General features: G+C 39.2%; 1 protein-coding gene across 1 annotated transcript in view; it reads left to right on the forward strand.

The window, feature by feature from the left end:
* The first annotated feature begins 628 nt into the window (after positions 1-628).
* LOC107038581 (probable G-protein coupled receptor CG31760) overlaps positions 629-13,241 on the forward strand; it is a 105,147-nt gene continuing 92,534 nt past the window's right edge. Inside the window, exon 1 of the mRNA XM_015257803.1 lies at positions 629-1,720. Coding sequence (XP_015113289.1) covers positions 778-1,720 — 943 coding nt within the window. The 5' untranslated portion in view covers positions 629-777. The remainder of the gene's footprint in view (positions 1,721-13,241) is intronic.

Genomic DNA, 13,241 nt, shown 5'->3' on the forward strand with positions numbered 1-13,241 from the left:
CGTTAAACTATTTCTCCATAACTTCCCTTCGCTTGAGTGATGGAGGGTGCACTTACTCCGCAAAACGCAACAGAAATGTGTCCGATTGATTTCAGATAACATTCAAGTTTGAACACGTGGCTCACAGTGGGTTCTCCCCATAACCCTTCCGCCTCCTGCACCACTTTATCGCTGTCACTGGCCTCCTCTAGCCACAGCAAAAACTCGGAAAAATTCTCAGATGTGGACACCAATAAATCTAGTGTAACCATCCACCTCTGAACATTGAGCACTAAATGGAGAGAAAAACATTGCGAAACCATCGAGCGTCCACTTGACCCTCGTCCATAATGTTTCATCGATTCCAACCGATTAAAGAATCATCAGAGACTTGAACATCGCGCGGAAAGCCCAAGAAAAAAGCCCGTAGACATGAGTATCGAGTGGTGTGCCAGGGCTGTCCTGGCATTGTGGTACATCTCGATGATAGCGAACACCGAGGAACTGCAGATAACAAAGCCCAAAGAACTTTTACGCCACCAGCAGACTCACCGGCCGTCCTTTATCGATCGTCGATTAACCCAAGACACAAAGCAGCCGCAAACACAGGTTGAGAAGCAACAGGAGGAAATAACAATTGTTCAACCGGAAACAGCAATAGAAAAACCACAAATAAGACACGGTAGATCACGGGGGCATTACAGCAGAATAAAATCAACAAAGGAGCCATCGCATGTCCAAACTTACTCGGAGAGTGCTCAAGTCAGTGAAGTTACCCTCCAGGATAATGGTTTGTCGATGGACTCCATCCGTCAGAAACTCTCAAGATCTGCCAACGACACACTCACGGACTTTGACTTTGAGAGTTCCACAATGACAAACATGACACTCAACATTTCCACGGTACCACGTGAACCGTATATTCAGTCACGAAAGTACGGTCAGGTTGTTGAGCAATTCAACGGGACACGCGCCACTGACTACCTCCGTAAGTTACGTAAAGTGGGTGCATCGAGTGGTGATAGAGTGAGTAGACGGGATAGAAATACCAGTAGACACGATATCTACGGTATCGTGAATCATGAACAAGTGGATGATGAGAGGTACAATTTTGATGACATGTTTGGGAAATTCGAGATCGAGGACTATGGTTACGAGAATGAACAGATGAGAAACAACACGAGTGATGGTAATTACAATGGTGGTGTTGATTATCGCGATGGTAGTATCAAAATTGACAGTACAAAACGCGATAAGCCCAGTGTCCCGGACGACGTGGTCAGTCGTTTTCTCCGGATCATTGAGAATCAGCACTTGTTGGGGGAGAATTGCACAGCCGGGACGGATTTGAATCTTGGGGAGGGAGTTGTCGATCAGTATGCACAAGAGAGATTCAGATTGGAAGCCAATTTGGCTGTTAATAGAGCCAATATGCTCACCAGACTGTGGAAATATGCCCCCAATGTGATGCTGTCGTCCGAGTATCTGCTGCATGCCAGTGTACTTTCGATGGTCGAATTCGATGAGGACATCTTTGCCGCTGGCAATTGCTACGACAAAATGCAGTACAAGGAGCGGTGGCTGTACTGTCCATTCGCTCACAGACTCCAGGATCAGGATGGAGTTCTCGTCAAGGATCTTGCGGTTGAGTACAAGTATCTGACAAACAGCAGCGAGTGGTTTTTCATCGCCCGAAAAAATGCCGAGAGGGTGATCGCTAACAGTAATCAATTCAGCCGGGGTAAGTTTCATGATTAGTCAGTATTCCGAGCATTAACGACCGGTGGGGGGATAAGAAATCTCGGTGGAAAAGTATATCAGTGATTTTTATCTCCTCGAGGAAGCTTTAGCCACTTCTTTAAATCAAACTCAGCGGGGAATCGGTCCGAATGAATTTTCCAAACTTTTCTCGGCTGAAAGGTACTTTAGATATGTCGTTACCTACGACGATATTCAGAAAACTTGACGGTGATTTTAATCGGGGGGAAAAAATTCGGAAATAAACCTGTCGCTCTTGGGAAATAGGGGGGAGTGGGCTCAGGGTGGAGTAGGGTAATTAAGTAATCGCACACGAGGCGGTTCTACTGGGCTTATCCGAATAAGAGTCTACAATCACGTCCTGGGTGAGCAGTTTCCACTTGTGCCGAACACATGAAGGTTTAGAGGGTGAAAATAGAGAAATGACGTGCTCGGATAATAATCTCGGAATGTCCCAGCGAGCTGTTTAATTTAACCATGAAAGTGGAATGCGATAAACTTCTCAATGTCCCGTGAAAAGTCTCACAATCATGGCATATATACCAGATTTTGTCGTTTGCGTTATGTCTAGAGCATTTTGTTTTGCTATGGTGCTAAACATGTCGTCAGATGGAAGGTGAATTTATGTCTTTTGTTTCATATCATGTAAATAGCAAGGGTAAGGCAGGGTCGGTACAAGGTCGTCCCTCAGGAATGGTAACTCACGAAAAGCTTCACAATGATAGTGATAAATGACTACATGCAGGTGAATGAAAATATGTATGTGATATTTTATCGAGAGCACTTGACATCAAATTTTTATAGGCCTTTTAGCAAGTGGAATAATGGAGATTTTACCTCGCGCATTTTCTGAGGGCAAAGTTTCGTGCCAAAATTCCGTGTTAATTATCCAGACGGTAGACGGAGAGGTTTTTGACATAATGTAAGTTATAAATATGGTACGAGTGGGGAAAACGAGGTCCTTTCACCGGGAGTGAAATTCGAGGGAGAAAAGCGGATAATCGATGGAGCGATTTCCAAAAATAATTGAGTTGCATGGACTGGATGATGAGTGAGTGCGAGAATAGATGGGTGAAAATACGATGAAATCAACGTGAGAATTAGGGATTGGGCCGAATTTATTTTCATTGTTGGGGGGATGAAATAATAGGTGGATCTATAATGTGGACAGGTCGAAAGGTGAAGAGGTTAAACCGTCGTATTTTGAGTCCTATGTGATGCTGAATTCTCATTTCTGATTCAATCGAGAGTGACGGCTGGGTGGAATAGACTCGGAGGAGTATCAATAATCCAGATTATTGTGTAATCTGGGAATAAATATTTCCAATGTTGTGAATAATTTAGTACATCGGGTCTCATTGGGTTGTCGATATTCAGTTGCACGAGTGCATTAGTATCGACTTTATTGGTTTCTCTTATTATATCTGTCTCATGTCCCGGTAGTAAGTCACATTTGAAAACTTTACCTGTCGTTTCTGAACGAAAGCTCCTTCAGTGCTCGAGTGTATGCTCCAGAATAACGATATTTTATTTCTGTGAGATAAATTTTAGATGATGGGAAGGAAAGGAGGCAGCAGAATAACAGAATATTCGTGGGCTGCATCGAATGTAGATGAATACACGTCGTAGTAATAGCAATAAGTATGTCAATCCGCTCGTAAAAATCGAGGATCCATTGAGATGTGGAGGGATTTCATTAATTATACAGACACAAGTGGGAACTTTGAGGATCGATATTTAATCTAGTCGGATCTCAAGCACAGGGGGTATTATAGATGGTGCGATACGCCTGCAGTAGGAACTATTAAGAAAATATTAACCCCCTATTATTGCCACTTGAGGGGTGAATACTAATCTATGAAATCACCTACGAGTTATTGTCATGATACCTCTTAGGTCCTCATGTGCCAGTGAAATGGGGAGAGGCTGTATAAGTAGGTATATGGTGGGGAATGCCTTGACTATTCTCGACCCCCAATACTCATTTGGAAGTGTCGTAAAAAAATGTGGGGTAATATTGTGAAATTTCCCTCTGAGCGAATTCGAAATGAGAAGGATCAAGAAGTTATTGTCGAGAAATGCACAAATTGGGTGAGCACGCACCCCACATAGGGCGCATTCCAAATTGGATAGGATATATTTTTATATTTTTATGTGCGGGAGAAATGATACAGTATAGTATCAGGGCTTTGTTGCTACCGTGTTTCTGTTTCGGGATAATGGAGTGGTTCGCAAATTCTCCTTTGTTGGTGTCTTCGATACTTAATTGAAGTTTATGATGAGAAAACATTGTCGTGTTTTATTATGAGATCACTAGCATACTTCATTACTTTGGTATTAATTTAGGAATGAAGGGGATTCAGAGCAGTACAATAATTATTCAGAAAATTCTTATTTTTTGAGAATATTAATATGCATGACTTTTTGGCTTTTGTTGGCGATTCCTGAAAATACTTCTCTCTTGAAATCCGTTAAATTTGATGATTCCATGCGCGAAAAAGAGTGTGAATATTTCAAAACTATTGAATATTTTTGAATTTCTCGAAATTAAACTAACTCATTTTTAATTAGAACGCGAATTAGAAAGTAATTAGAACCTGAAACTTTATGTTGCTCAGATAAAATATGTAATCCATCTCCTACCTCCACCACAAACACGAAAATGAAGAAAATTGAAAGAATGACAATCCGAATCCACCCCTTGATATTAGTCCCCAATGGTCTTTTAGTGTGATTATTACGGTCGATTGGAACGTGCTTGGAACCCTGGAATTCCGGTCACCGCGTCAGTTCAGGATGTATCTATCGGATGTGGTCGGGTTAGCTACCCCACCCCTCCTGCCCATTACCGTGCATTCTAATCCATCGGTCATTCAATTGGATTTCAACGGATTTCTCTCAGTGATTTTGTCAGTAGCCTCAATATCTTCCAGCCTGCATTCTACCCCCAATATGGCTAATCTGCGTGTGCAGACATTAATTAACAATTAAATTCTATTATTAACAGTTTGCTGCCCTTGAATATAACAATCAATTATGCCTGCACGGGGAGGAGATAAAATAGTAAAAATCCCTGTGTCGAGATTTTCACATACGAGGCATTCCCAAAGTGTTATTACGTCCATGCCCTGAGAGAAAAGGACATTGTAGGATGAAAAAAATCGTGGCACAAACCTCCCTCCGAAGATTGAAAGCGAAGTTATCCGCATAACTCATTCGATTTCATCACAATCAACAATCGAGATGGTGAAAATTCATTTGGTTGACAAGATTTTTACAAACTTAACCATCGATTGTATCAATTTTTGGCATTAATGCCACAAAAATGGTCGAATTTGCTTCAATCTTTCAAACCTTACGACTTTTCCACGTTACATATATTGACAAAAAAATTCTAATAACTGAAACATTTTTACTTGACATAAGTAATTCTTCTTTAATCGATTAACTCTCCGAGGCATCTAACTCACGTCTCCCGAGAGAGATCTCAGGCTTTAAAATATCCTCGTACTCAAGTATGATTTTGTGTTTGACAAATCATCAATCTTATTTATTATTCTAATTTATTGTTATCATGATTGTTTTATGCACTTATGCGAGTTTTTTGAAGTGCAAACGTTCTGAGATTTCAGCGATTGAAAATAATTTACTTCTCTCAAGTACATATGGTTACGAAATTACGAAATATATACGAAAGTATTACGAGATTTTTCTCTGAGTGTAAGAGAATTGCTTACGTTACTGGTCCCATTTAATCTTGGACATGGTAGGCATTCCAATGGACATTGTAAGCTATGTCCTCTTCCAATTATTGCCATGTCCAACGTAGTAGACCATTTCATGAGCCACTGTGGTGTTTACTCAGGCCGCATAGTGAGGATTACAGTGTAGTGTTAGTTAAAACCCCTCTACTATGGTTTTACAGTATTCCCTCATTTGGCGATGATAATTTTTTACTTTTATTCTCTTCATTGATCATTGATTGGAAATATTATACTGGAATATTGGGTTGGAAGTATATGTTTTTTACGCATTCACCGATAGGGAGGTATCATTTTTCGCTGTACATTTGGGTTAATTGATTTCAATCATTACAATGCCCGTTTGGTAACTCATAATTATGCGTTCATTATTCCAACCACATTGCATTTCTACGTCCAATTATACCAGTGTCTAATTAAAAAATGTTTCTCCAATTATCGCAGAGAGAGAATCATTTACCTGTATCCAAGTAGTCTGGCCATTTTTTTCAAGTAGGAATCCCTGTCAAAATTTGTAATCAATATTTGCTTGCAAGACCTTCACTCGCATTTGAAATATTGTTCTCAACTGGAGAATAATATTTCCATTTAAGAATAGTTAAGTGGTTTAATTTGAAACCGACGGAAACGCCATTCAGAACAAAAAATAAGTCAGACGAAGTGCTTTCCTAGGGTAATTGCTGAGGTACTGCACAAACCAATTCCATGAAGTGAAGATTGCTTTATCTGTTTCAAAATCTATTGGAGCAGAATAAATAGTGTTTTTTTCGTAGGATGGAATTCCTCTCTAGCTTCAAAAAACCACTCACAAGCTATCGATTACAACTATCAATTTTCACGTAAATTTATAGAAAAGTTTGCAATTGTTATTCGAGTTTTTGATAATATCCTGCATTTAAAGATTATTTTTACTCTACACATACTACACTGAAAGAGAAATTTCGTACAATGTAGATAATATTTACTCGAGAGAACTAAATTATTTTCAATGGCTTAAATCTCACAATGTTTACGCTTCACGGAATTTGAATAAATTCTCATTTATCACTATATCATTCGGCATTACACCATGAAGATATTTTATATCGAAACATTGGCATTGTATTTTAAAAAATCATGAAAACAATAAATGCTTGAAGAAAAATTACTTGTCTCGAGTGAATATGCTCCAGATATTAAAATTTTTTTCCCAGTTTAAGAGTAATTTCTCCCGAAAATTCCCCTTTTGAAAAGTAAATATATGTATCAAAACATTGCACATTCATCGAGAAAATTGGATCACGTACTGTCACGATGGAGCGGAATGGATTTTCCTATTCAAGATGCAAATATGGAAATGAAGAAATGAATGACATTGACAGCTAAAAGCCGTCCCTTCTGCAATCGCGTGCATATCTAAAATTCTCTTCTGCAGAAAGGTATATGCCCAAAGATACGTGCATCCACGCCAGTGCCAACATCAGCAATGGTTATTGAATTTACCTTCTGGCAGAATATACATTCCTTTCCCTTATGCTTCGCTCATGGGATGATCCCGCGCGGCGTAAAAGCCCCATGAAAATATTGCCATTTAGAAAACATGAAAAAAAAATCCTCAAACTGCTGTGCGGACACGGCGGCATTGCAATAGATCTGTCTTTCCGAAGATATACAATTTGCACCGCTCACTTGGGATTCCCATTGAGCTGAAAAAACTGAAGCAGTTCCCCGACGCAAATACCATTGTGCTACCATGATATATTTCAAAGGATCTATCCTTTCATTCCTCCCCATTAATACTGACGAAAATAAAACAGCATTGCCGGGACCTGAATTGATAAATCGTTTCAGAGTCAGTAGGAGTGCATGCATAAAAACTAGAAGATCATTTATTCGTGAAAAATAATGAAATCTCCTGCATTATCGTGATTTACCCATCCGTAAACTCGGAACTGAAATGAATACTGAGTTTATTCAATAATCCCCGTTTGCCTCAGAGAAGAATAGCATTGTTTATACACTTGTGACCCAGTCACCTATTCATCTTCACTCATCTGCAGGCTCTAGAATTATCAGTGAGATGCTCACTGCAATATTGAAATTAATCAACAATAAATTCGTTTCACGTGCTCCCTCGGCGAATGTTTGTGGCATTCTGTGTTTTCATGCCTTAATAGAGTCAATGCATTGCCATAACATTCAATTTCCCCTTTGCTGTTGGTGTTTCGTTGTAGAACAGAATATCGAATTCATTATCTTGAACGTATTTACGAAATGATTTGAATTGTTAATTTCCAACAAATATTATGGATCTGTTGTTTTAAAGCTACCAAATATCAACAAAAATTGTTACATTTGAGTCTTTACCGCCTGAATCTCAAGAGGAGATACACTACTAAATACTCAAGTGAATCAACCGCAATTCAACTCTAATTTATATCAAACATTTATTCCGCGTCGTTATTTCAAACTATTATTGTTACTAAATCAATTTGTCGTGATAGTTTTCACTGGAACACCAAACTTAAAACGATAAGTATCCTCGTTTTCTTCATGAAATAATGCCTCAAATTATATTTAAAACAACTAAAGAATAATAAGAAAATCAAACGAAATTCAAATAATAAATCCAATAGAAAATGATATAAAATTTGAATTAAACCAGGCTATTAATCACAAAACCAAGAACGAATCTTTCAATTCCTTCCAAATTAATAATAAATAAACAATCATCTCATATTAATCGTAAATTTTTCTGAGCGAGCTTAATTGCTAGCACGCTCTTATTACTCTTGATATGCCAAGTGGAATTTTTAACAGTAAATAATTTTGCAATGAAACCGATTTTTTCCAGTGAATGTTTCAATTCTATCTCAATTCTACTCCATTGTGTTGAAACATATCTCTGAAAAATCGCACAATTCGTTCTTATTCACATCGTAACACTCAAATCAAGTTGTTCACTGGCCGAATCCGACAATGAAAATGATCGTGAATTGTGAGAATTTTGATTGAATTCTCAGTCTATGGAAAATTCTACAGTCAACTTTTCCAACGAGTTGCATTTTTGTGTTACATGGAAAAGTTCTTGAATTCGAATTCCCAACACTGAAAACTCAAATACAATTGTGACTCAATTTTTGAAAAATTTCTTGACATGTATTTCAACTCTCCGTTTCATCCCTATTCCGATCGAAATTTGAATTTTGGGGAGCCGTACACAGTGGCATGTATGAAAGTAATCGATTTTCTTGAAACGCAAATGAACAAAAAAAGAGTGTTAACAATGCAATCCCATTGTGTTGAAGCGTATCTGTGCCAAGCCGAAAAAGTGCCTCGAGCACACGATTTCCCGGAGCACGTTCGGATTCAACAATAACCGAGAGGGACATATAGTGCTGCAGTTGAGTAGCGTGAAATGAAATTGCGTGAGCAGTGATGGATGTCATACGGAATATTTCGCTTACTGACTATTCTGTACTATTTGGAGATCCGGAAATCCGGTTGGAGGGGGATGAGGGGAAGGGGAGAGAAGTGAACCTGTTCAACCTCTCGAAAAAAATATAATTCCACATCACCTTTGAATTTCACCTAGTTTTCAAATACGCACAATGTATACACGTTCACTCTGTTTATTTATTTTTTAAATATGCATACAAACCCCTAGGGGATTTCTCTTGTGAGCGACTTCTGGTTGTACATGTTACCAACGTGACTCAAATGAGAAATGCGCTGACATTTTTTTGCCACATCGTGAAAAACTCCTCCCCTTTCACATCGGAATATATTTATCTTTACAAACACTGCAACATATCTCCATATAAATATGATATTTTATTATTTTCCTTCATCTTCCCCTTACTGTCAGGGAGTCGTAAAAATTTTCCTCTCCGATACCCAGTCCTCCATGAATCCTCCTTTCATCAGAATGAATAATCAAGTGACACTGATAAAATTCGACTGGAAAATCCAATACATCAAGACATCCCCTATCTGAATCAAAATTCAAAACTGCCCCAGCAGTCATGGCGTTCAATATTTCTCACTATCGTTGAGATACATTTGTCCAAAGGGGGTGAAAATTGTATAAGTGGATTTACTGCATCCCTTTACGTGTTTTATATTCCTTTTTTCTCTCATCCCCCGCTGGCACTCCTCCGGGCGCTTACCCCTCTTGGCCGAAACCCTCTTTCAAGAAGTTTCAAAATCGTTTTACGTACCATCACCCACCGGTACAAATATCCATTCAGGACAGCCGACCCATGCGCCCTGTTTTCCCCTTCATTCGTTTTTCACCGTTCTTTCTCCCTCTTTCTCCCTCTCTCCCCTTGTCTCTCCTTCTCTCTCTCTCTCGCTTCCTCTTCCTCACCATCAACTTGAGAAAAGAAAAGGAGAGCCAAGTTGAAAGTCTAACTCTGAAATTCTCCGGATATTCAGTTGAGGAAAGTGAGATGGTGAAATGAGCTCACAACGCTGGAGATTTTGACGTGGATAGAAGGTGCCTCGGGATCTAACGAAAAGTGGAGTGAAAGGGGTGCGGTACAACGGGGGTTAAGCGGAAGGGTTTGCGAGAGGCGAGAAAACGTGCAGTTTGTGAAAGCACACTCGGTGAATTTTCATTTCGAGCAGAAGGAGATTGGCGGTTTACCGAATCTATCTTCTCATTTTTTTTCCTGCCTCTACTTACCTCGCTTTTTCAGTCCTTCCAACTTACGTCGGAGGTATTTCTTCTTCGTAACCTTCGCCACCATCGAGGGTGTATTCCTCGCATTCATGTGGAGTCAGAACACTCAAAGGGATGTACAAAAGGTGCTTTACACGGATCTAATCTGGGAACCCGATTTATATACCTTTTTATGTCGCTTCGATTTCTAACTGTATAGAACTTACTGCGGCCGGGGGAACGGGGAATTGATCGCCTCTAGCGTGACAAACTCACCCCGGAGGAGTCCCTCGAGAAACTCTGTATAGATTAGTCTGCGAACTTCCACTTCTATTCTTAGATTTTTGCCGTTCATTTTTTTTTAGTGGAGGAGATAGAGGAGGTGCATCCCCGAGGGCAGAAATCCATCGCTATCCTTTTTCTTGTGGCCACTTGAAATCTGCCGTTTGGAATGACACAACAAATATTGTAGGTGGGTTACTGGAAATTGCGTGACGGTGCAGATATTATGGAGCTTTCCTGAGGGGTAAATAGAGTTTTCTCGGTTTTTGATTGGACAGGTAATAATTTAAATTCTTCATTTTGCGAGTGGAAAATTCTGAGAGGAACCCGATTGATTTTTGAGGGTTTTAATTGACGAAGGTTTGGAGGGCGGTGGGTAGCTACACTAAAAACAAATTGCAGGCGGCTGCATCTTCGATACAGCTGTAATTGTATGGGGAATTTTCTGGAAACTCCTTGAATTTCCTCGAAATTTCAAGAAACTTCTCGAATTACTTCGAAATGTCTAGAATTTTCTTGAATTCCGATATAAATGGCGCTGCACATAAGGACCGTTTCCCCTAAGGACCCCCCATATTGAAACCATAGACGTATCCACGTCAAAAAATCCTAATATGTAGACCATATTTACTTGAGGGAAGTAAATTATTTTGAATGGCTTAAATCTCTGAATGTTTGCCCTTCCCGGAAGTCGAATGAATTCTCATTTATCGCCATCATTCCGCGCTACATCATGAATATATTATATCAAAACATTAGAAGTGCATGAAAAAATCATGACAACAATAAATACTTGAAGATTGACGATTAAAAATTATTTGTCACAAGTAAACATGTTTCGGATATTAGAAATATTTTTCTCAGTATTGAAGAAAGAACATTCATGCGTTGTGAGGAACGCAAAAAATTCGCATACTTTTGCCCATCGCACGGGATTATCTAGGGGATGCCAAGGTCAAAATTGCAAATTTATTATTTATTTATTTTTTGGGGGAGAAGATGGAGGTGATGCACCCTCAGGCCTGAGGGGAAAAATTCATTGTTTTCCTTTTCCCTGTGGCCACTTGAAATTTGTCCTTTGGAATGACACAACATATATTGTAGTTAGTTTCCTCGAAATTGCGTGATGGTGCAGATATTATGGAGCATTCCTGAGGGGTAAATAGAGTTTTCTCGTTTTTTTATTGGACAGCTCTGAACAAATTAAAAAATAATTTTCTCTTTTTCACGGTTTGTTCCCCTTCCACTCCCCATCCCCCTGCGTCACATTTACCGAAGCACAAGAGTCAGGTTTTTCAATTGAGGGAGAAACCTGCACAGGTACAGTCGTCTGTTGGGAGACTCCCGCTTCACAATGAAACTGTGAGATGAAGAGTGTCACAAATTTGGCGCTCAAGCCGGAAAACGCATGCCAACCCCACATTTTAAGTACACAGCCGCTATTGTCGGTGCTCTGAACAAATAATTATGATGGGTCCACGAAACGAGAGTGCGCTAGTCACATTTGGTCGCAGAAAATTTTGTGAGGAACCCGATTCATTTTTGAGTGCTTTAATTAACAGCGATGGAAGTTTGAAGGGCTGTGGGTAGCTAGACAAAATTGTGATGAAAATGCAGATGAATATTTACCCTTCAGGGGGTGGTATTCATTAATTAAATACGTATGTTAATGATATGCTCCTGTAAAAAGGAGCAATTGAGAAAAATCATGCACTATGAGGAACGAAAAATGGTTTTAGGAGATACAAAGGTCAAACTTGCAAATTTATTTTCACTACACGGAGAGAAATTTTTTAGAAAAATTCTAGTGCTAGCACGGGAAAAGAGGCGCAAAGTGACGGCCAGGAAAAAATTCCAGTGCCGGCACTAGAAATTTTATTGGTGAAAACGTGAATTTTTCCCAGTATGTCTGTAAAATTTTTACAGAAATCCCCTGATATTTTACCAAAAATACCAAGAAATTTTACCTTAACAGCACTAGAATTTTTTACAGTCGGTGGATTGTAATTTTTTCTAGTACTCGTACTAGAATTTTTCTAGAAAATTTGTCTCCATGTATTCATTTTTTTCTTTTTTTTTTAGAAGATAGAGGAGACGCACCCTCAGGCTCGAGCTTCATTTAATCGTTTTCCTTTCCTTGCAGCCACGTGAAATGACACAACAAATATTGCAGGTAGTTTACTCGGAATCGCGTGATGGTGCAGATATTGTGAAATTTTCCTGAGGGGTAAATGGAGTTTTCTGGTTTTTTAATTGGATCGCTCTGAAAAAATAATTAGTTATGATGGGTTTAGGATCGAAACGACAGTGTGCTAGTCATTTTTGCTTACAGAAAATTTGCAGAGGAACCCGATTGGTTCTTGAGTGTTTCAATTAACGGTGATGGAAGTTTGAAAGGCTGTGGGCAGCTGGCGACAAATATAGTGAAATTACGATTGAATTTCCACCCCAAATGCATTGGCAAAAGAGAAATTATGTGGCATGAGTGGAAATAATAAGCGCGATACGCGGAAAGAGGAGAAATTGTGATGAAATTCCAGATGACTATCACCCTTCAGGAGATGGCATTTATTAATTAAATAGGTATGCTCATTTTCATATGAAGAATTGCAGAAGAGGAAAGGAGCAACTGAGAAACGATTCAAGTATAATAAATGCATTGAAGAGAGAAAAATTATGCGATATGAGGGCGATATGATGAACGCAAAGAATTCGTGTACTTTTACATGCCATAGGCCATTTTTTAGGGGGTACCAAGGTCATACTTGCAAGTTTGTTTCAATTTTTTTATTATTTTTTCTTAGAGGAGATAGGGGCGA

The sequence above is a fragment of the Diachasma alloeum genome, unplaced genomic scaffold, assembly GCF_001412515.2.
Source record: "Diachasma alloeum isolate Michigan unplaced genomic scaffold, Dall2.0 Dall_scaffold_00176, whole genome shotgun sequence".
In the NCBI taxonomy this organism is placed as follows: Eukaryota; Metazoa; Arthropoda; class Insecta; order Hymenoptera; family Braconidae; genus Diachasma; species Diachasma alloeum.